We start from the raw sequence: 24,522 nt of genomic DNA on the forward strand, positions 1-24,522 counted from the left end.
CGTTATACCATCTGTATAGGCATCAGTCGCCTTATCAGGTCGATGGGTTTATCTCCCCGTTAGAAGACTAGCACTAATTTACAAGGGGTTCATATTTATTGTCTGAAGTGCAGTTTTTCCTTCTGATTTCAAGTACGAAAACCGTCTTGCTCTATCACGTCAGGTTTTGTAGATGTTGATAAAGTTGAGGCTAGCACTGTGAGAGCATGGCATACCAGAATACCTTGTTAGCTTTATGTAGACCCATGGAGCTACGTTCAGGCCGCCGCAGGAGCATCCAATGACGTTCTCATGACCGCCGGCGTTCACCTGCTGCGAGTGACAAGATTCAAATATTTTGGCTCCACGATCGCTGATGATGGTCGACTTATCGAAGAGGTCAATGCAACGATATTCGCAACCTGGATGAAATGGAGAACAAAAATCGGCGTCAGTTGCAACCGGAGGATGAAAGATAACGTCATCCGACCTGTTGCGCTGTTTGGTTGCGAATGTTGCGCGAGTACGAATGAGACAGAGCGTCGACTGGGTGAAGATGGACAGGTGGCGTCACTAAACTGGATCGTATCTCCAATGAATCCATCAGGGAGAGATGTGGCGTTGCATCGATTCAAGAAAAAATGCGCGAGAGTCGTCTACGATGGTTTGGACATGTACTAAGGACAGACGGCGACACTATCGCGAAGACGGGTTGCATGTTAGAAGTCGCCGGTAGGAGACTAAAAGGACGACAAAAACAGCGATGGGCCGATACCTTTCATAAAGATCTGAAGAGCGTCCGTCTGCACCCTGACATGGCCCAGGACAGAACTAAATCCATGTAGTGGAACCCGCCAAACGGTGAAGAAAAGAAGAAGAATTTTTATGGAACAGGGATCATAGTGACAGTGGATATTATATGGCCTCCTACACCGCGTGTGTTTTGCTACCTGTGCGGCTATGTAATGTGCCATACAGTGAACGGTGGCGTGTTGGATGTACGCCGAATTATTTCTTTTTGCTCATCAGTGTCCTCGCATTACAAGTTCGGTGATATCTTTATGATGATGATGATGATGATATTTAATTGCGTATGGCGTGGTGCTGTATGTTGGGGGCAGCACAAACCAAGTGGCGACTAAATTAGGGATCCGTGGGTTGCGACTGAGCCTGGCATTGCTTCTTTCGCCGATACCTTAATTCTACAAAAGAGCAGACTTTTTCCATTTCTCTCTTCCGTCCACTTCTACTTCGTCTTAAATTTACACCACATCTTGAGGAGATTTCATGATTCTTGCGACTGATGACCTCGACGTTAGCGTCCCTCAACAAAATAATCGACGAGAAGCTGGAACTTTTAGTTCGAATGCTAATACCCACCATCACTCTAGTTCGAGGTAGATCATATTTACAACTTCTCTGCTAATTCTGCTACCGTATTTGAAATGAGAAACGAGTGTGTCTCAGGTGCCGTGACGCTGGGGCGATAATGTCAGGTCTTTGACATCAGCACAATGGACAGGATATGCCAGCCAGTCTCATTCATTCAGTTAAGGCGATGTCTAACTAAATAACACTAACTACAGTCCCTGACCATCACTTTCCTAACATTACACACTAAAGAATATGATATCTTAAATTGACTATTCTTGAACTATTTGACTGTGATAACTTCTGGCTCAATCGAAATTGTTGAGGTTTGAGAGTATCAAGTGTGGGGTTGCCTTTCCTACTTATTCCGACTACTGAACAGAACCGTGAGAAATTATCCCAAGAGTTGGGATTGAACTAAAATACGTACGTGTTATCCAAAGTATTTTTGAGTATAAAATATGTTCTGGTCTGCACTGACAAGCTTGAATCTACAAGAAGGGTGAAGGCCATAGTGGTGATGTCAAGATCTCTGGCTTATTGCTAAACACTTCACACAACCATTATAATTATTTGGAGGAGCTTATTGGCTGCTGGCCCTCACGACTGCTCCTCGTCCAGGCTAAGGCACTCCTTCAAGTAATCCTCCATAGAGCGGTACACGTGCTCCAGTACTCCGACCAGCAGATGGCCTTCATCTGCGTAGCTCTGGAACAAACAGGAAATCAATGAGCCTTCAAACACTACACAAGTTGGTGCATATCGGCCTTTGCCACCTCATTGTAAAGCCCGGTTTGACATTAGTCTAGGACAGGGACGGCGAACCTATGACACGCGAAAACGACGTATGTGGCACGTCAGACAAGATACTAGCATATTTTAATGTTTTTAACAAAAGGAGGTCGACAATCTAGCAACATGGCATTACCCTTTAATAAAGAAGTATATCTCAATTAATTCTATGGCCATATTTAGTACAAATGTTATTAAGTTAAAGTCGTGGCTTTGGAACTCACCAGATGGAAAGTGATGATGCTTCGTATATTTGAGACGATATAAGGTTAAAGTTGGTTATTGTTTAATATTTTGTCATTTAAGGCGCGCCAGTCATCTGAAGAAAGTTCATGAGAGTTATCTACATTCTTAGCGTGAAACAGAAATTTACATCATAATTTTATATTTGAAGATTTATCGATTCGACAGTTTTTTGTTATCCTGTATATATTTTTGCGCATCCCATTTTTTCATGCAATGATAAAGCTCAGCTAGGTATAGATCGATACGGAAGAATCGGAAATTTATCTGGCGCGGAAGTTATACACATATTTTATATTCTTTTTCTTCAATAGCTGCTAGAATGGAAGTAACATTCAACATAAGATCAGTACAGAATATATATATATATATTTGTTTAGGTATTCCTTAATTTCGTATCATCTCCAATGTGCTTAGGAACGAATATTTTATATATAAATGACAACTAACCATAAAGCAACACATAACCTCTCATTACCCACAACGCTCGTTGACACATCATTATTAATTGACAGTTATAAAGACCAGAAAATTCCTTGTCAGTATTGTGGTAAACAGTAAAACGGACTTAAAATTCATATTATCAAAGCCCATCCAGAAGAATGTCGTGATGCATTTGTAAATACGACCTCTTTGACTCCTACACCTGACGCAAATGTAGGGTTGGAAGATGTTGACTCATCTTTATCGTCGCCCCATTTACAAGAACCGGATAAACGCGGAGACGTAAATAATACATATGAAGGGGAAATGAGGAGTGAAATTTCTGTACATTTAAGGTGCGCACATCCCGATCACTGCGTGACATCAAGCACGCACATCGTGTCTTACGCAACCGAAGATCATTCGATATTAACACCTAACGAACGCCTTGATACCCAGGAAACCAGGAACGCGAATTCGTACGAAAACAAAAACAATTCACAAGAGCCTCGGGAAGTCAAATGTCAATACTGTAGCCGGTATTTTCGTGGTGAGAGGGGCTTATCCATCCATATTAGTCGCTCTCATCTCGACCGACATCGCGAAAGATTGCTTCAGAATCACACAGCCAAAGTATCTCAAACAGATACATCCGGTCCAGTCCCTAGCGAAGATCCCAATCCTAGCGATGACGGGGGTATATCAGATAATTCATCTCTAAAGTACAAACAAGAAATTCGCGTTTGGAAATAAAAGTTTAAACAATTCAACGACGATCATGGCTATAATAAACTGGTTCAGGATTTCGCAATATTCCTCTTCACATCTATTAACCTTCTGCCTGGCCCCAAACACCCAGCAATCAAATTTTATGAGGCTAGGAAGAAACGCCGTCTAGCTCTTAACGAAAAACACCACAGTTACTCGTCAAATCCACAGCGTGTAGACAAAGGTGCCCGCGAAAAAAGGCGAAACAAATATAACTACGAATTGACCCAATACCATTTCTACAATCAGAGACGGAAGGCAGTGAGGCGGGTGTTGGAAAACAAGTCCGAGGTGTGTGAAATCGACCTTGGAAACATCCATAGCTCCTTTTCCGACACATTTTCCCATGAAAATTTACACGAAAGGGAAACTTACCCTTCAAAAATCACTGAAGCGGAGCGTGTGGAAATTAATGAAACGTTCGTGCCCACTGCGTCGAAGGCGGAAATTACTGCTGCCGTCCATCATATCGCAGTGAGTACTGCACCGGGCCCAGATCGCGTTTTGATGAGAGCCCTTAAAGACGACGACGTACAGGCTATCATCGCAAAAATAGCAACCAGAATGCTACAAACTGCCGAAATTCCCGAATGTCTGCGGAAAGCACGAACAATTTTGCTATATAGGAAAGGCAATCCGAAGGCCGTGGCGACCCATCACTATATGTTCAGTCATTAGGAGGGTAATAGAAAGAGTACTTGACAGTCGCCTACGTGAGTACATCCACTATAATGAACACCAGTGAGGATTCTGTTCAACTCCAGGCACCATTATAAATACTTCCATTCTCGGTGCATTGTTAAAATTTGCTAAACAGAGGAAAGAAGACATCACGGTCATGTTCTTGGACATTCCAAAGGCATTTGACAACATCGGTCACGGCCACCTTCTAAAAACTCTACAGTCCGAAGGAATACCTTCAATTTCCAACCTTCAGACCGGGAACGTCACTCAAATCGAAACGCAGAAGGGTAGAAGAAAACCTATCCTCATAAAGAGAGGTGTGATGCAGGGATCTCCATTATCACCAGTCCTCTATAACCTAGCCGTAGATCATATCTTAGACGAGCTAAGCGAAGATAGTCTCTCGCGGCATTACGGGGCATCTCTGTCACCTGAACTACCATCTATAACCATAATGGGCTTTGCCGATGACACCGTCATCATCGGGAAGAACAAAGAAGCCGCCTTAGATCTTACTCGACTAGCGCAGGAGGTTCGAAGAAATTGGTCTTGATATCAATCCACAGAAGTGTACAGGGATATGTGTAATCTGAGGCGAGTTGAAACAAGGGTCGCTATCCGTGGAGGAAGACTGTAGCATTGACTTAATCGGAGACGGCGAACAAATTCGTTACCTGGGAACTACCTTCAGGGATACTCTAGTGTTCGACTAGACTGCTGTAATGAAAGACCTTCACAATACACTGCAACTTCTAACATCGTCGCCACTGCTTAAGGAAGACCAAAAGCTCATAGTACTGAATTCTTCAATCTGTCCCACCCTGATATACCCTTTCCTGACATGCAGTTTCAAGAAAATTGCACAGAAATTCTTATCCGATAGCGATAAAATGATTAAAAGTGCAAGAAAGGAGATATTGCAGTTGCGGACGGATACCCCAGATGGCATGGTGTACACCGAAAAGAAATACAAAGGATTCGCTCTGTTTAAAACCTCTTGGGAAGTTTACCTACAATGCATTAATGCGTGCAATATTTTGCTGAAACATCCACTTGGTGTCGCTTCGAGGGAATGTATAGAACGCCTAAAACTAACAAACGCTGATACCCAGAAAATAACCGCCAAGAACGGCCTGTACGATACTAAGAAGATCCGTCAAGAGTTACGAGAACGTGAATTCATCTCCTGGTGTTCACTACCCCAAAAATGACTCGGAGTACAACTTTACAAAGGGTATACACCAGCAAACTCTTGGGTGCGAGATCATACCGGACTGTCTTGTAACGAGTGGAGAGAAGCTATGAAGACGACTGCTAATGTTTCTGCGGTGCGCTCGGTGCCAGGCAGATCGCTGGAGAACAACCTCTGTCGGCATTGCCACGGAGAGAAAGAAACTCTTCGTCATGTCCTGGAATTCTGCACACGCGGGGAGCTCCTAGGAAACACGCGACATCACCAGATCAGATCCTTCATTGCCGAAGAGCTGAGAAAGAAGGGATTCAATGAACATGAGGAGGTACACGGACTGGCCTTAAATGGTAGTTCGCAGAGAATTGACATCATAGCCCTTGAAAACAACAGCTCTCAAGGATTCAGGTTCGAGCACCATAGCGGTCAGCCAGAGGAGGTTAATCTAGAAAAGATTAACAAATACAAAACCACTATCCCTTACTACAAATCTAAATACCACCTTCAGGAAATCGAAGTAATAGGGATAATGGTCGGAGCTCGCGGTACCATACCTCGTCACTTCGTCGCCACATGAAAGCGCTTCCAACTCCAAACGAAGCTCATCCCCGAAATCGCGCCCCTTTTCGAGGCTCCATCAAGATCCTGAGGCACCACCTCTACATCTAATTTTGAATTTTCTTCAGTGAATAGATATTTACAGAAAATTGATATGTTCTACCTTGTTCTTAGCGGCAGCCTGTAAATACAGGAGGTCTTTTCAAAATACATGGAAATTATATATATTATTAAATTTACCTTTATAAAAATGTAATTTCCAGTTATTTACAAAATAATATCATAAATCATTAAGTCGAATGGATGCAATCTAATACCTAAATTAACTCAAATTAGGGGTTTCATAATGATTTTAAAGGATGGCACACTAGGCAATAGAAAGTAATGAACAAGACCTTAATTGACACACTAGTCGGTAAAGGTTTGCCGCCCCTGGTCTACGAGATACAATCACGGCTAAGAACAATTGTCGGTCTGTTGAGAGGATCAAGTGGTCAAATGAAGGGAGACCTCCCGGCAATACGTTCCCTAGTGTCGACAATGCTCACCCTGATGCACATGCACAACTTCTCTCAACTTGTCGCTGACAAGTCACCAGATGCAAGCAGGCTCTAATCCGCTCCAGATCTCTTTTAACGTATTGGTTGAATTGTACTAGTTTCGATGTGAAGATTAAGAATTTTCTCAGAATAAGCAAACTATTTTGATTTGCAAGTGTATTAACCACATCACAATTAGTTAACATGAAAGAGATGGAACTGTTTGTTCTATGACTTCTGAACTAAATATTCAAAGTAAATACCCAAAAATAAAATAAGATAAACGGGTTTTAAAAACATGAAATCACACATACCCTCGGAAATAATATGGTGACACCACAAAGTCGTGCAGAAATTCGTGGAACGATTATCGAACGAATCGACATTAAGAGTAACTTAGTAAGACACATTAAACTGCAAAATACTTACAATATTATGGACGTTTGGATTCTGATTGCCTAATTTTCAATCCTCGCCCCCCCCCCCCCCGAAAATGACACTAGTAACAAGTCACTTGTACTCCAAGAGTTACATCACATCAAGTTACGCGTTTTGCACGAAAATTATCAAACTTTTAATATCTTACTTTAATTCTTTTAAACCCACAATCTGTGTTTTAAGTTAAAAGGTTTTTGATTTTGTACAAAAACAAATAACAGCCTGATTGTCATGCTTAAGTTCATTCCAAACGAATCTAGTCACATTAATCTCTCAACTGTAACTTCTTGTGTTTGGTCATTTATCAGTTCACCTACTTGTGGATGCAGAAAAGGGGTGAGCACGGTTGGTCCTCTGCGTTCGGGAGACGGAGAGGGGCTAGTCCCGACCGTCAACTCCTCAACTTCTCAGATCTCCTGATCTGAGAGAAGGCGTTACTATCTAAGAGGCCTGCCGAACCTCTAATAGCCTTAGCATCCCACATTTTTTTTACATTCATTATTTCGTAACGTCAGATGGCATCAGAAGTTCTACTGTTATAACTTCTTATTTAGTGATGAGGTACACATATATCTAAAATTATATACATACTGAAGCATATCATATACTGTAGTGGTCCTAGGCCATATACATAGCACCTAAGGCATGAGAGAGTCATTCGCAGGGATATCAACGTGCAGGCACCCGTGAAAAAAGATTGGGTGTGCCTGACGAACCGAACAAAGAAGGCTGAGAGATGCGGTATTGTAGACAGAGAGGTAATGAAAGAGAGAAAAGAACAGAAGACTTGGATCTTGGTCGGGGGTCTCCCTACTGTCACTAGAGGTGGAACAAATATGGGGGAAGACAGTACTGGAACTACTAAAAAATAGCTATTATCTCAGTTCATGTGCCATCTTGAGCGACGTAGATTAATTACCACTGGAATTGTCAAGTACCTATGACGCATACAATCCTGTGCACATACCACAATTGCGAATTATGCCAATTTTTAATGTCCGTTAGAGTTAATACACGCCAACGCACAAAGTACAAGGTTTGTTAGTAGGGGATTTTTGGAGCTCAAGGATAGGGCCGAGGAGGACGGAGGCTTTACTTCCGGATTTCTAAGTAGCCGAGGTGTGGAGTTTACGTTACTTTGCAGCGCGTTTTGAATAAAACAATGAATATTGAACTAGTCATCTAGCCGAAGTGAAAACACAGCTAAACAGTAGAATTATGAAGTGATTAAAATAGGGAGATATATTTGCGACTTCAATCCGCGGCATGAACTTAATAACCAGTGCTAGTCACAGAGCGTGCCTTATTGCACCGTATTCGAATCTAGGACAGATACCATAATGGTCAGGTTGTTTATCCCAACTTGGTGCTATTAGGAACGAACTAATTTCTTTAATAAAGGGAATAGTGAATATTTCCCAGATAATCAGATCGCGATATCAGAAGAAACGAGTGTATAAGACGCGTGCCCAGAAACAGTATTTCAATCGCTTGTGTGTAGTTCCAGAGATCTACAGCATGTTAGAACAAGTAGAAGACATCAGCTCATGACAGATTACGTTGGATCAGAATTGGGGGTTTCAACTCTGGACCTCAATAGTGTGATGCGGTGCTAAGCAGCAATGACAGGCCCGGAAGACTAAGCCGTCGTACATCATGGAAAGCATTCAATTAGTGTCATTATGTAAATATTTTATGTAAGATAGTTAAATACGGTTGAGATCGGTACATGTTGTATAACTTCTTTAAACATATGCAGTTGACAATAACCCTGTCGTGTTCTCTTTGTTGGTAGTGCGATATTTGTGGAGTAAAGTCTTCTTAACGCCAGCTTTTGCTTCATTCCTTCCTAAACCAAATACCAGTGAGAGCAAGTGTAATTCTTTATTCAGCTTCTACCTTAGTTTCCAGAAAGTCCATCAAGTTAATAAGTCGTTTCTTAGCATCCTTAATTCCCCCTGCTAGAACTTCTATGTCATGATTTCAAAAACTCTTCGGGGATGGATGATTCTATTAAAGGAAATAACAGAGCATTTCTCTGTAGTGAAACCTAATGTTTCAAAAGTTCTCAAATAAGATTATAGTTTATCATATGGGGAAGCCAAAACTATTGATTATTTTGACTGATTGGTAAACAAAATAACCTTCAAGACTTCTCTAACATATACCGGTACAACAACTAAAACGTCTTCCCTCCCGAACCTTGATTTCAAACTAGACACTGCATTTGAATAGTTCTCTGCTGTAGGAGGAAAACTTTCCCCAACTTCCCTCGCTCTTAATCCTTGTGATGTGAATTGGATTAAAAATGGAATTTGTCTTCTAGTGCTGTATCAGTATCTTGATCAACCTTTTACAACTGGCTCCACAAGGGTAGCCATTCCTTTAAATCACCTCCAAATGTTCTTAATTCCAGTTTGCGCAGTTTAAACCTTCTTTCACTATGGTGGTTAGCACTGACGTAACTTCCATCATAATCATTATGTGAAATTGTCAGGGACGCTCTTACCTAATATTTACGAACTTACTGTGGTAATCCTCCGTCCCCACCATTTCATCATACAGGTCGGCGTCGTCGTCGTCTAGCATCAAGTAGAGCCATAGGTTATGAACAGCGTGACTCAGGTGCTCTTCCAATGTAGTTTTATGCACCCCACAATATTTCTTGCGTCCTGAAAACATCTGCTCAGCCGGTATGCTCAGACAACACAACCGGATATCTTGCTATTTACCGCCTCACCAAGGTCACCATGATAGGACGCCGTAATGTTACACTCATATTAAACACTGGAAGACATGCGTGCGCCTTCTAGATCATATGAACCAGACACGCCGGCGAAACACTAAACTGATATTGTGACCGCAGTGAACCTAATAGTTGATATAAGCTGCCTAGTGCGCCGTACGGAGCCATAGTGTAGTTGGTAAAGCCGTGGCAGAGCGGGCTTCCATGTCAGGTGGGAGGTTCGAGTCCGGGGCGAAGATTACACATTTTTGAAATATTTGTTTAATACGTACCGCACGCAATGTAAGTTCAATACCCGATTTCATTCAAATTGTGTTTGAATGAATGTGTTTGTGGTCCTAAGATGGGTCAATTAGTTAGCAGGCCGGACACATACAGACCGTAAATAATAGGAACACAACTGCCCTGACAATGTTTTATGGCAGCAAATGCTCGATGCGATGGCCGTTTTAGTTTATGCACATTCGGGCCCGGTGTCCAATAGATCGTCTTGCCCACTGAAACATTCCAGGTGTAATTGCTCGGCAGGCGTCCGCGATGAGTTGCCGGAGCTGGTCGGGGTTTTCCGGCGATTAAGTGTAAACGACGTTCTTCAAATGTCCGCACAAGAAGGAGTCCAACGGCGTTAAATCTGGTGATCTGGCGGGCCAAGAATAAGGGCCTCCTCGTCCTATCCATTTTCCTGGCAGTTCCTCGTTCATATGGTTACGAACGGGCAAAGTCGAATGTGGTGGAGCTCCATCCTGTTGCAACCACATCGTCAAACGATCGTCCAAGGGCACATCTTCCAGCAGCAGTGGGAGTTCCTGACGCAGAAAGTGCAGGTAGCGTGGGCCCGTCCAATGGCCCTCAAAGAAATCGATCCCCCCAAGACCGGACTCCAGTAGTGCATGTTGTGGCGATTGACGTTCTCATTATTGTGGAAGTGCGATTCGGCCGTGAACAGGATATGCGATACGAATGCTGCATCATTGTCCAGTCTGTCTAATAGCTGCCGAAAGAACTCTATTTGACCTTCGAAATCCCACCCATGAAGCTTTAGGTGTAGCTCAAGGTGGTATTGGTGAAATTTATGCTCATGCAGTATTCGCCAGACGGATGGCTGGCTGGCTGGCTGGTGTTCACATGTCGTGCAGTCACCCTTGTAATGATGTGTGGATTATTACGAGCTGCCTTCAGAACGGCTTCTTCTGTTTCACCCAATGTAACGGGCCTATCCCGGACTGGTGGCTGCTTGGGAATCACGCCTGTTGTCCTTAGGCATCTTTTAACACGGCGGAATGTCGTAGCAGCCGGGTGTCGCCTGTCGGGATACCGTTCCTGGTACAGACGTAGTGCCTCGCACGCGTTTTGTTTTGCTTCGCTATAAATGAGGAGCGTGTCAACGTATTCCTCTGTGGAAAACATGCCGAATGACTGCAGAGATTACAGTACATTCAGGCTCTAACCAGTGGAGTATCCGCAGGGCACAAGATGAATAACAGCGTCATTGTACTCTTTGAATGTGGCATGTGTTTACGTATTCAAACATCACACCGATGCAAAAATATTTCAACGATGGAGGATTCGAACTGCCCATTGCTTGGCGGACGCCTGACCACATGTACCATCCGGTTCGGTGTTTAAGACATTAATTACTGCATTGTTACCTAGTTTTATGCATTGATTCCGCTCTTCGTTACACCTGGTCACGATGCACGACACACTAACATAGTTACATGGTAAAAGTACGATGCTACATGATTTCAAGGCGCCATGTTTTGCGAACGGATTATATAACATTTCGCTAGGGTTCAGAATAGTGTTCAAAATGTGCTCACTGGAACATTAGTACCATACAGTACGCCTGCAGGGGTATAGCACCTCTATAACCATGTACACTTTAATTGGGCTGCAGCAAACGATAATTCCGTTGCTCATTCTTCCAATACCGGGCGAGTTGGCCGTGCGGTCAGGGGCACGTGGCTGTAAGCTTGCATCCGGGAGGTAGTGGGTTCGAATCCCACTGTCGGCAGCCCACAAGATGGTTTTCCGTGGTTTCCCCATTTTCACGACAGGAAAATGCTGGGGCTATACCTTAATACGGCCACGACCGCTTCCTTCCAACTCCTAGGCCTCTCCTATCCCGTCGTCGCCATAAGACCTATCTGTGCTGGTGCGACGTAAAGCAACTAGTAAATTAAAAATATTCTTCCAATATACTAAAAGAGACTTGCAAATCAATTCTATCCACTCCAGATGCTTCTATCGATTCTTTCAGCCCTGTTAAATGCCGTTAGAGTAGCTCTTCTCTGCCGCACTAACCTATCCATGTTGCATAAACCTGAATTTTTTGTAAGTTTTGAAAATGTAGTCCTATCACGGTCGCCACTATTTTAGGTTGTATGATTAACTCATATCAGCAGGTTTCAAAACATTTAATACACATTAACGAACTACATTCAATACAATGGATACCATTTCGGTCACTTCAAAGTTATTTACTTGGCGAGATACGCAATTTTTAAACTGAGAAAGAAGTCAAAATGCAAAAACACAACATTCTTGATAGAAGTTCCCAGACAACTTAATAGCTTGCGTTGTTGCGAGGACAGTTTTGTATCAAACTGGACAGACATACTGGACAGACATATTTTTTCAGTACTGCAAGAGTTGTAAAGTCACAGCAGATGTTCCCCAACTTGAGACACATCATTTCTGCAGGATGTTGTCGCGTGTCTTTAGCGTATAAGGCAGATACAGAAAATGATGCTTAAAAGAAAGTATGCGATCTAGAGTAATGCGTAAATATTTTGGATACTAGTTATGTCGCAGATCTCGATGGAAAAATTGAATGTCAAGTTTAGTTTAGGCTTGATGGTTCTTCATATGGGAACAAGCCACCTCTGTTTTGGTAGGGTTAGGATTAAATATCCATTTCTTGAAGTAAGTTTCTAGTGAAACCAGGTCTCTCTGTAGCATTTCCTCTGTTTTGCTGAAGTCCCGATGGTGAATGTATCACATCAGCATAACAGAATTTTCTTGATGTTGTTTTTGGAGTAGTACAAATGTACAAACTGAACAGCAGAGGAGAAAGAACTGACCGTTGAGGCAAGCCATTTTTTAAGCTTCCTTTCCATGCTCGTTCTGTTCCCCATGCACACGTCTGTCACTGAGCATGTTACTGATGACCGTGCGATGGTTCTACTGGGCAAAATTTGGAGGAGCTTGTGAATTAATCCTTCCCTCTAGATTGTACCAAAGGTCGCTGTAAGATCAATGAAAGCGGGTGATGTCTTGAGTTGTCTCTGGAATCCTGCTTCATTGTAGCATGTTAGCGGTAGTACTTGATTGCAGAAAGATTAGTATAAAACCTTCCCAGCCATCTTTTAGCATTCTCTCCCATGTGGATGAGAAATTCTGGATGAATTCCGTCAAAGCCCGGAGATTTATTCAGTTTAACGTCTTTGAAAGCCACATAGTATTCTTGTGGTTGATGTTTATGATCTTATTAATTTCAAAGTAGTATTAAGTAATCTATCCATTAATGATAGAAAATTCTACAGAAGTCTGACACTGCGCTTATTTAGTATCAGGCTAGATGTAGAGAAGGACATTACTGCATCTGGATGAAGAGAAATCTTAGATGCATTGTATGGAAAGGAAAGTGTCACTTATTTGAGTGATCATTCAAGATTCAATGCTCAAGTAATATAATTAGAGCTTCCATACAGTGTAAGGACACGAAAATAAAGACAGAAGAAAATTGGTATCAAGTTGGGAAAATGAAGTGATAATAACTATGTCCTTCAATAATTGAAACTCAGATTGACAACGATTGATTTATTTGCATCAAACGAATCGTTTACGAGGTACATCTGTACGGAATTTGGAGTGGATGAGTGTAGGAATCACTGCATCGAAAGGATGGAACTGACTTTGGGCCTATGTAACTACCACGAATGAAATAATCAATTCTCCAGAAGGGAGATGGTGGTAGTGGTGATTACAAATGGGCAAGTTCTCTAAAGCATGATGAGATGAGCTGCACGGTCACACTAATACTAAAACACTAGGCACAGCGGAGAGTAAAGGAGCCTTCAGTGACTCCTGTTTCGAGAAACACCCCCTGGGGGTGGGTGACTCACACGTAGAATACACCCGCGGTTTCCCCTGCCTCTCGTAAGAGGCGATTAACAGGGGCCCAAGGGGCTCTCAGCTTGGGAGTGTGGGTTGGCGACCACGGGACCCTTAGCTGAGTCTTGGCATTGCTTCCACTTACTTATGCCAGGCTCCTCAATTTCGTCTATCCTGTCCGACCTCCCTTGGTCAACTCTTATTCCTTTCCGACCCCGACGGTATTAGAGCATTCGAGGCCTAGGGAGTCTTTCATTTCACGCCCTTCATGGCCCTTCCCTTTCTTCGTCCGTTACTTCATCTTTCGAAGTGACGGATCCCTTCTTTCTTCTTCCTTTCTCTCTCTCTTTAGCCCCTGTGGGTGGGGGACGCAGACGAATAATACACCCACGGTATCCCCTGCCTGTCGTGAGAGGCGAGTAAAAGGGGCGACCACGGGATGATTGAATTAGAACCATGAAACTACTTTTCATTCGTACCATCACGCGGGGAACACAATGGGTTGCCTTTACTTGCGAGTTGTACCGCTATATTCGGTACGAAATAGGTTTGTGATTAGTAGCAGCAGAGAGTTGGTTCCCCTGTGGGTTTCCAGTACCCGTGCGTCTTTTCCACGTGAGCAACGCCGCGGGTCTGGGCGTTGCCTGTGACTGGTACCCACTATGTGAGGAACACCACGGGATGTGTGGTTAGTACACCTATGTGAGAAACTTCATCGGTTTGCGTTACCTATACGAAGTACAATACTTGTGAGTAGTACCGCCTTGTGTGGAACACCGTGAGTCTTCGCTACTTTTGATTAGTACCCCAACATGACAAATACCATGGTTCTACTTTACTCGCGACATGTACCATTCTGAGGGGCCTTAGACATGGATTTTGGACCCCTTTAGACATCAAGCATACTCGATTCAAGATTGTGCTTCATCAGTGGTCCCTTGCTCATTAATAAATTATCTATGAATTTTTTTGAGTTGGATCCACTCCTTTTTTGTTTGCTCGTTTTTTATTGTTGTTTTTTGTTTTTTGGTTCATGTCCATCCATTAGTTCTTCATGACGATTTTTTTATTCTTTTTATTTTGGTCAGTGGATGATTTTGATTTTTTGTTGTCATTTCATTTCGTACCATTAGGGGCCGATGACCTCGATGTTAGGCCCCTTTAAACAACAAGCATCATCATCATGTTTAGAGAAACACTTAGCTACACCTTGTTGTCATATCCACGTTAGGTCACTTCCGGTAGTTGAAACTTAAATCCTAGTTCCCACCTGTGAAGTATGAAGATACGTTTAAAGAAAGTGGAAGGTCATAGAAGGGGAACAAATGTTTTCTCTAGATCTAATAAGAGAACACAATTTGACGTCAGACAGTAGGGCTGTACACTGCATCGGATTCGCTGATGACATTGCACTAGTTGCAGACTCAGTAAAGGATGTAAGGGCTGGCAGCCGCACTCAGTAAAAACTAAAGATCAGTGCTCAGAAAACACAGATTCTGATACTGATAAAGAATACCCCGAGTATTACTGCAAATATCGAGCTAGGAACATCTACAGTAAAATAGAACTGTTGGCTAACCAAACCAGCAGGCACGTGAGCAGTGAGACGAGCTGGACGTATAACAAGTTTTAAAATAGGCCCCTCATTAAAGAGATGGAAAGAGGAAAATAAAACGCACACGCCACCTGATGAGATACGATAAGTTGAAAGATGATGATAGCATGAAGTATGAAGTAGTCTCACCTGGTATCTGAAGATGACGCCGGCGTCTGCGAGTGCCCGGGCGAGCGCTACGCCATGCAGGTAGGGCGCCGTCACGTCGGCGAGCCCGTGTAGCAGGTACAGAGAGTGGCTGGGCACGTAGCGGGCGCGCTGCGTCGCGTCAGCCTCCACGTAACCCTTGAAGTTCTCCCCGGGCAGCCCGAGGATGCGCTCCGTGAAGGCTGAGTCTGTAATTTTAAACGAACTTCGTCTAGGAGAGCGGATTTCACACAACAAACCAGTTCTCCTGTTTCTCCTATTTATTATTTTGTGTGTACAGACGACATTACGATTTATTATATCAATTTCATTAGGTTACGCGAAGAAAACAAAATTCATTATTTTGACATGCGATAACAAAATACTCCTTTGATTAGTGCCTCCAGTCATGGAAATAAAATAGTCTTAAATGAAAGCTTCTTTAATAATACAGCATAAACAATGAATGACAAACGAATTGTACGATTGTATTACGTAAACATAATGTTGGCCTACTCAGCCAGGTGAAATGCTGTGGCTCACGGGTTCGATTCCCAGCAGTGTCGGGAATTTTAACCTTAATTGGTTAATTTCGCTGGCACGGGGGCTGGGTGTATGTGTCTTCTTCATCACAACGCGCAGGTCGCCTACGGGAGTCACATCAAAAGACCTGCATCTAGCGAGCCGAACTTGTCCTCGGACACTCCCGGCACTAAAAGCCATACGCCATTTCATGCCGTCACCTGTGAACTAATGTATCTCTGCTCAACCCACTTCAGGAGGCACATGGGACTCTCGGAGCACGGTTGACTCGAGTTACCAGTTGGTACACGCCGATGGCAGGAAACGAGTGCGTTACGAAGTGAATCCGCCTTGCGGGATGAACATCTCATCTCCCGAGGTCCCTCCTCCAGCAGCATGCCTGCACCTTACCTGGCCATGGCTCCCGAATTGTGACTGACCATTTCGATTAACGTTCCATGCCTGGCCCGCAAGGTCACCCGACCTCAGATCTACTGAACACATCTAGGGTGCTATTGTAAGAGAAGTGCTCCCCCTGGACCCTCCTCCTACCAATCTACGTGCAGTGGTCATGAATGAAAGCTTCCCAGTGACATGGAGTCCATGTCTCCGACGTCATGGCGAATGGGGAAGCTTCACAGGTCTCTCTAATTCAATTGCTCGTCATTCTCCTTCCAGCAATTTTGAATTTATGCTGATGGGGCTCATAGGATTCCTTGTAGATGACGATGGTTCTGTATATTCGCAGCGCAGTGCCTGCGCTTTCACTGGCACGACTTTAACTCCTACACTAATCACCAGTTACGTCCTGTAAAGGATGACCATCAATCAATCACTATTGATCAGCATTTAGGGCAGTCGCCCAAGTGGCAGATTCCCTATCTGTTGTTTTCTTAGCCTTTTCTTTAATGATTGCAAAGAAGTTGGGAATTTATTGAACATATCCCGTGGTAAGTTATTCCAATCCCAAACTCCCCTTCCTATAAACGATATTTGCCCCAATTTGTCCTCTTGAATTTCAACTTTATCTTCATATTGTGATCTTTCCTACTTTTAAAGACACCACTCAAACTTATTCGTCTACTGATGTCATTCCACGCCAGCTCGGAACATACCACTTAATCAAGCAGCTCGTCTCCTTCCTCCCAAGTCTTCCCAGCCCAAACTTTGCAACATATTTGTAACACTACCTACTCTTTTGTCGGAAATCACCCAGAACAAATCAAGCTGCTTTTCTTTGAACTTTTACCAGTTCTTGAATCAAGTAATCCAGGTGAGGGTCCCATACACTGGAACCATACTCTAGTTGCGGTCTTGCCAGAGACTTATATGCCCTTTCCTTTACATACTTACTACAACCCCTAAATACCCTCATAACATCATAAGTTAAGAATTTCATTATGGTCCGTATTGGCAATTGATCACTATCAAAGGGTAGGAAGGGTCCTGATGATGATGATGCTTGTTGTTTTAAGGGGCCTAACATCGAAGGTCATCGGCCCCTAATGGAACGAAATGAAGGACATGAGATATGAAGTTAAAATTTTAAAAAGTATCCACTGACTAGAGTTAAAAAAGAATGGTAATGAAGAAAAATGAGGGTGAGATTAAAACAGTCAGTGGATCTAATACGCAATGCCTTATGTTCTATTAAAATAAGAGAAAGTACAGGAAATCGAAGGAATAAGGCATCGCCCAGTAATACAGATATTAACACATAATGTACGTTAGACGTTAAAATAACACATTAAAATGCGCAACACAAACTAAAATGGAGTCAATGAGATAAAAGCGCAACTGACATAAACAACACTAGGACAAAGGACATGATCACACACGATAAAACAGACCGCTATCCCTCATAAAGCGGATGACGAGGTCTGCTGACTGCTCGTCATCGCGCAAGATAAGGGAGATAGTACTCGGAAGGTTAAGACTACGGCGCAGATCGACCAGGTCCACGCACTCCGTAAGGATGTGTACCACGGTAAGATGGTCGCCGCAGGTACACACCGGAGGGGGTTCTCCTTTCAGTAGATGGGAGTGCGTCAAGATACCGTGGCCGATCCGAAGGCGACATAATACCACGGCTTCCCTCCGCGAAGCCCGAAGGGAAGTCCTCCATACCTTCGTTGTTCCTTTTATCGCTCGCAGCTTATTGGGAAGTGGGATGGCCTGCCACTCCATCTCCCAATGAGACATAACCAGATGTCTCAGCTGAGAGCGAATATCACTTGCTGGAACCGTGAAAGGCAACGGGGGCAGTGTAACTGCCTCCTTGGCAGCCTGATCCGCTAACTCGTTTCCCTCTATGCCCATGTGGCTGGGGAGCCACACGAACGTAATTCTGGTGCCGGCATCCGAACACCCGGCCAGCAGGTCCTGGATCCGCTGCACCAGAGGGTGAAGAGGGAAACAGGTATCAATAGACTGAAGCGAACTCAAGGAGTCAGTACACACGAGAAAGTGTCGGCGTACATTGTCTAGTGCGTACCGCAGAGCCTCACAGATAGCATAGAGCTCTGCCGTGTACACACTACAGGTGTCCGGGAGAGCAAAAAGAAACCGATCATTGTCGACAACGAACGCACAGCCCACCTTCGTATCTGTCCTTGAACCATCCGTGTAAACGACGACCGAACCTGGATAGCGGCCAAGAACGGACAGGTAGATCCTCCGATAAATCGAAGGGTCCGTGTCTCCTTTCGGGCCAGTGTGCAAATCCAGGATGATTTCAGGTCGTCGTACAACCCACGGAGGTACCCCACTTGGTTGTCTGACAAGGCAAGGAATCGAAGGTACGTCAAACAATTCATAACTGCTATCCAAGCGTATCCCAACCGGCCGCGTCGCACGAGGATGAGCAACGTACAACAAACGGTTGCCATTGTTGAATACGCAGGGATAGCTCGGATGAAGTGGCATCTGTCGCAAATTTGCAGCATACGTAAGTAGTAGTTGCTGGCGCCTCAGGTGTAAAGGCGGCACACCAGACTCAGCGAGCAGACTAGCGATGGGGCTAGTACGAAAAGCTCCCGTCGCCAACCTAACCCCGCTGTGGTGGATACTGTTCAGCTTCGCAAGAACGCTTGGTCTTGCGGAGCCATATGCTGCACTGCCGTAGTCTAACCGAGATAAAATGTGTGCCCGATAGAATCGCAGGAGCACCACGCGGTCAGCTCCCCAATTAGTGCTGCTAAGAAACTTCAAGAGGTTAAGCCTCTTGGTGCATTGCACTTTTAGCTCCCGCACGTGTGGCTCCCACGATAATTTACTGTCAAAAAGGAGCCCAAGAAATCGGTAAGTGTCAACAACTGGAAGAACGACATTACCTAGATAAAGCTCAGGATGAGGGTGAAGTGTACGTTGACGACAAAAGTGGACAACGGAGGTCCTTGCGGCAGAAAACCGAAAGCCATGTTCTAAGGTCCACTTCTCCACCCTCCTAATAGCTTGCTGTAACTGTCGCTCTGCGACTGCCATACTGCACGAGCTATAGTGCAGAGCAAAATCATCCACATATAGGGACGGTATTACGGCTGGACCAGCAGCAGCGACAATACCGTTTATGGCAATCGCGAACAGAGTGACACTAAGAACCGATCCCTGTGGGACTCCATTTTCTTGAACGTGGTATTGCGAATATGTCCTACCTACTCGGACACGGAATAGACGGAGGGACAAAAAATTCGCAATAAATACCGGCAAGTTACCTCGGAATCTCCATTGATGCAGGACTGAAAGGATGCCATATCGCCAGGTGGTGTCGTAGGCCTTCTCCAAGTCAAAGAAGACAGCTACCAAGTGCTGTTTTCGGAGAAACGCATCCTGGATAGAGCTCTCCAGGAGTACCAAGTGGTCTGTGGTGGATCGAGCGGCTCGAAATCCACATTGGTACTCGGACAAGAGTCCTTGTTTCTCCAGACACCACACGAGTCTGCGATTTACCATCCTCTCAAATAGCTTACACAGGCAATTTGTAAGACAAATCGGTCTGTAACTTCCTGCATACTTAGGATCTTTGTCAGGCTTGAGGACAGGGATGACTATGCCCTCTCGCCACTGAGACGGAAAATCACCCTCTGTCCAGATTCGGTTGAACACACGAAGGAGATATAGTAAACTATCATCACTAAGGTGTTTCAACATCTGGTTATGGATGTTGTCCGGTCCAGGAGACGTGTCCTTGCAAAGCGCTAAGGCGCTGCGGAGTTCCCACTCCGTAAAGGGCACGTTGTAGTCCTCTGAAGCTTGGGTGGCAAAACTCAGGTGATGACGTTCTGCCTCCCGCTTCAGAGGGAGGAAATCAGGATGGTAATTCCCGGAGCCAGAGACATCCGCGAAATGACTAGCGAGATGGTTAGCAATCGCGAGGGGATCAGTGGCGACACTGCCTGCAATGGAAATTCCCGGTACAGCAGATGATCCTTGAATACCCGAAATTCGTCGAAGTTTCGTCCACACTTGAGATGATGGAGTATGTGACGTCATGGACGACACATATCTCTCCCATGAAGCCTTCTTACTTTGTCGAATAAGAACGCGCGCCTTAGCGCGGAATTTCTTAAATGTTACCAAGTTGGCCACAGTAGGCTGTCTACGGTAACGCTTATGAGCACGACGGCGTTCTTTGATGGCTGCTGCTATTTCATCGTTCCACCAAGGAACGAGTTTTCGGCGAGGAGTCCCCGAGAAAAACGGAATGGACTCCTCAGCAGCAGCAAGAATAACTTGGGTGATGTAAGTTATTTCCTCGCCGACGGTCCGCCTGACATCTTCGCTAAAGACAGCTAGTGATGTGTACTTTGGCCAATCAGCATGTTTAAGAATCCATCGAGGGGGAGCCTCGACGGGTTTATGATTCAACAAAGTAAGAACGATGGGAAAATGGTCACTGTCACAGAGATCATCGTGTGCATTCCACCGAAACAGTGGAACCAACGTTCGGCTGCATAGACTAACGTCTATGCGAGAATATGTGCCGTAACGTACACTAAAGTGAGTTGGTTCCCCTGTGTTCAAAATACATAAATCCAGATCTGATAGGAGTGTTTCCAGCTCTCTTCCTCGGGGGCAAGACGTCTCAGAGCCCCATATGGGGTGATGGGCGTTAAAATCACCCAATAAGAGGAAGGGTGGTGGAAGCTGATCTATAAGATCAGCGACATCAGTGATGTTCAGATGCTGGCCTGGTGGAAGATAAACATTACACACTGTGGCTATGATAGGCAGCGAGACGCGAACAGCTACAGCCTCAAGAGGGGTTCTTAAAGGAACCTCTTCGCTGTAGCTATCAGAACGTACAAAAATGCCAACGCCTCCGGAAGCCCGGTGAGCATAGTATCGTTCTGTCGAGTATAGTTTGAAATTCCTCAAGACTGTGTGATGACCAGGTCGGAAATTGGTCTCCTGAATACAGACTATACTCGCTGCGTACTCACTAATAAGCTGACGTAACTCAGCAAGATGCCTGTCATAACCGTTACAATTCCACTGTAACAGTGCCATAGTGTGGACTATAAAAGGAGTGTTAGGTTATGAGCAACAAAATGCTCGTTAGCCTAAACACTATCTAGTTCTACATCCGTAGATGTAGAGGACAGCGCGACATCCATCCCGTCATCAAAAGATGGCAGGGGTGCCGCCCAGAACGACGCTTTTCGGGCGCGAGGGGGTCCCCTACGAGGAGAGCGCGCAGGTTTGGGAGCAGGAGTGCCTCCCGGCGCAGACTCATATCCCCCAGATGGAGGGCATGACTTTTTCTTTTCAAGTTTAGACGGGCTGGGAGATGGTTTCCCAGCCCTGGTCAACGAAGCCGCCTCCGCCGGCTGGGGCACGACTTTCGTCGACCTCCTAGGGGGGGGGAGACTTAGTCTTCCCCCCTTGCTGTGCCGGCTGGCAGTTCCCAGCCGGCACAGACTTCTGGTTGGTCGAAGGTGGGGTGGTCCCCCCCTTCGAGCTTTGACTATTTGCGACGTTGCTGGGAGCAGCAACAGTCGCCTTGGGCGCAGCGGTCTGGACAGGTGTCTTGGTCGTAAATGACGAACCTGGAAGACTCTGAGCTATCAAGCTATAGTCGAGTGTACGGGCAGGTGTATTCATAGAATGAAACTTACGGCGCGCTTCCTGGTAGGAAAGACCATCCAGGGTCTTGATCTCCTGGATCTTCTTCTCACTCAGGTATGTCGGACAATTCCGATCCCGAGGAGAATGAAAACCGGAGCAGTTAGTGCACTTGTATGGAGTTGTGCACTCCTCCGCGCCGTGAGCTACTCGTCCACATGTACCACATACAGCCTGATTCGAACAGCGAGATACCATATGTCCGAATCGCTGGCATTGATAGCATCGCATAGGAGGCGGGATGTACGGCCTCACATCGCAACGATAAGTTGTTACCTTGACTTTCTCTGGTAACACTGACAACTTGAAAGAGACAATGAAGGCACCAGTGGCAACGTCTTCACCGTTGACCTTGCGCGTAATGCGCCGGACGTGTGTCACGCCACGGTTCTTCATGTCTTCCATCAACTCGTCGTCAGTGTTCAAAATAAGGTCGCGGTGAAAGATGACTCCGCGAACCAGGTTCAAGGATTTATGCTCCTCCACTTTGACGGGGATTTCGCCAAAGTGCTCGCACTTAAGCAACTGATCAGCTTGCAGTGCTGTACGAGTCTTTAGAAGCAAACTACCGTTGCGCATTTTCTTAAGTTCCTCCAGTTCGCCATAGACGCCTTCGATGTGTCTACTAAACAGGATCGACTTCACCAGCTTAAAATCGTGCCCATCGGTTCTGGTAGCGACCAGAAACCTAGGGAAGCTGGATCCCATTCCTTCACGCTGCGCATGTTCCCAGGGAGTTGAACCTCTCAGGGAAGCAAAAGTTAAAGACTTAGGTGGGCGACCACCTTGTGAGAGCCGACTTCGTTTGGAAGCCATGCCCGATAGCATCCTCCCCGAATGCCACCCACTCCGATCAGGGGTCTCTGTAGCCGAACCAAGCAGCCAAGGCAATACCCACCTGGTCGTAGCAGGTATTGCCTGGGGTCCGATGTTGAACGATGCCTAATACGGGATGACTGAGGCAATGAGCACTAGGACTCCCTTCCTCCGGTCACCCGCAATAGCATGTACCCCATAGCGTGTACAGAGCACTAACAATAGAAAAAATAAATAAAAATAATTAATAATAATATGTCCTTCTGGCATTCGGCTGTGCGGGGACCTGCGTTGTCAGGCGGATACCACTGCCCGGGTACATGATACTCCCACCCGCCGCGTCCTGGGTGGTTGCTGGCACGGGCTTTCGAGCGTAGTCGCACACATAGGAGCTCCATCGCCGGGCAGCACGCACATCAAATTTTGAATGGTCTACATCTGACCCTCAGAAAAATAATAAAAAATAAAGAGGGGACCATGGCCACATGGCCCTTTAAGTCGCCTTCTACGACAGGCAGGGATTACCTATGGATGTATTCAGCCTCTCCCATCCACAGGAGGTCCATCACAGTATACCAACCGCAATCCATGTCCGCGCCAAGGTCGCCCCTTTTTGTCGCCTCTTACGACAGGCAGGGGATACCGCGGGTGTATTCTGCATGTGTGTCCCCCATCCGCAGGGGGTAGTGTGTTTGGTCCGCGAGAGGTATTTTATTTCCCTCAAGTCCGCCGGCAAGCCGGTTAGGACCCCCCTATCCGCCACCTGGGACGCGCCACGTGGGAGTATCACCTCTCCCCCTGCTACGCCATCATAGTAGGTTCGTGGAGGAAGGGTCCACCTATTCAATAACAATGTGCAGATATCTGTACCCTTTATTTACAATCATATTTATGTGATTACCCCAATGAAGATATTTCCTTATATTAACACCTAGGTACTTACAATGATCCCCAAAAGGAACTTTCACCCCATCAATGCAGTAATTAAAACAGAGAGGACTTTTCCTATTTGTGAAACTCACAACCTGACTTTTAACCCCGTTTATCATCATACCATTGCCTACTGTCCATCTCATAACATTATCGAGGTCATTTTGCAGTTGCTCACAATCTTGTAACTTATTTATTACTCTATAGAGAATAACATCATCCGCAAAAAGCCTTACCTCTGATTCCACTTCTTTATACATATCATTGATTCCCCTCTTATCTAATACAGGGACAGATAAGGCTTCGCCTACTCTAATTCTCTGAGTTTTATTTTCTAGAAACATAGCCACCCATTCAGTCACTCTTTTGTCAAGTCCAATTGCACTCATTTTTTTTCTGTCGCCTCCCATGATCTACCCTATCAAATGCTTTAGACAGGTCAATCGCGATACAGTCCATTTGACCTCCTGAATCCAGGATATCTGCTCTATCCTGCTGGAATCCTACAAGTTGAGCTTCAATGGAATAACCTTTCCTAAACCCA

The 24,522-nt window shown here is 45.0% G+C and overlaps 1 protein-coding gene across 1 annotated transcript in view; it reads right to left on the reverse strand.

Annotated features, from left to right (window-relative positions):
- Nucleotides 1-1,940: 1,940 nt before the first annotated feature.
- LOC136872592 (inactive dipeptidyl peptidase 10) overlaps nt 1,941-24,522 on the reverse strand; it is a 782,685-nt gene continuing 760,103 nt past the window's right edge. Inside the window, exons 14-15 of the mRNA XM_067146389.2 lie at nt 15,591-15,796; nt 1,941-2,058 (exon numbers count right to left, since the gene is read on the reverse strand). Of these exons, the coding sequence (XP_067002490.1) occupies nt 1,951-2,058; nt 15,591-15,796 (314 nt within the window). The 3' untranslated portion in view covers nt 1,941-1,950. The remainder of the gene's footprint in view (nt 2,059-15,590; nt 15,797-24,522) is intronic.

Source organism: Anabrus simplex, chromosome 4 (genome assembly GCF_040414725.1).
Source record: "Anabrus simplex isolate iqAnaSimp1 chromosome 4, ASM4041472v1, whole genome shotgun sequence".
NCBI classification, from domain to species: domain Eukaryota; kingdom Metazoa; phylum Arthropoda; class Insecta; order Orthoptera; family Tettigoniidae; genus Anabrus; species Anabrus simplex.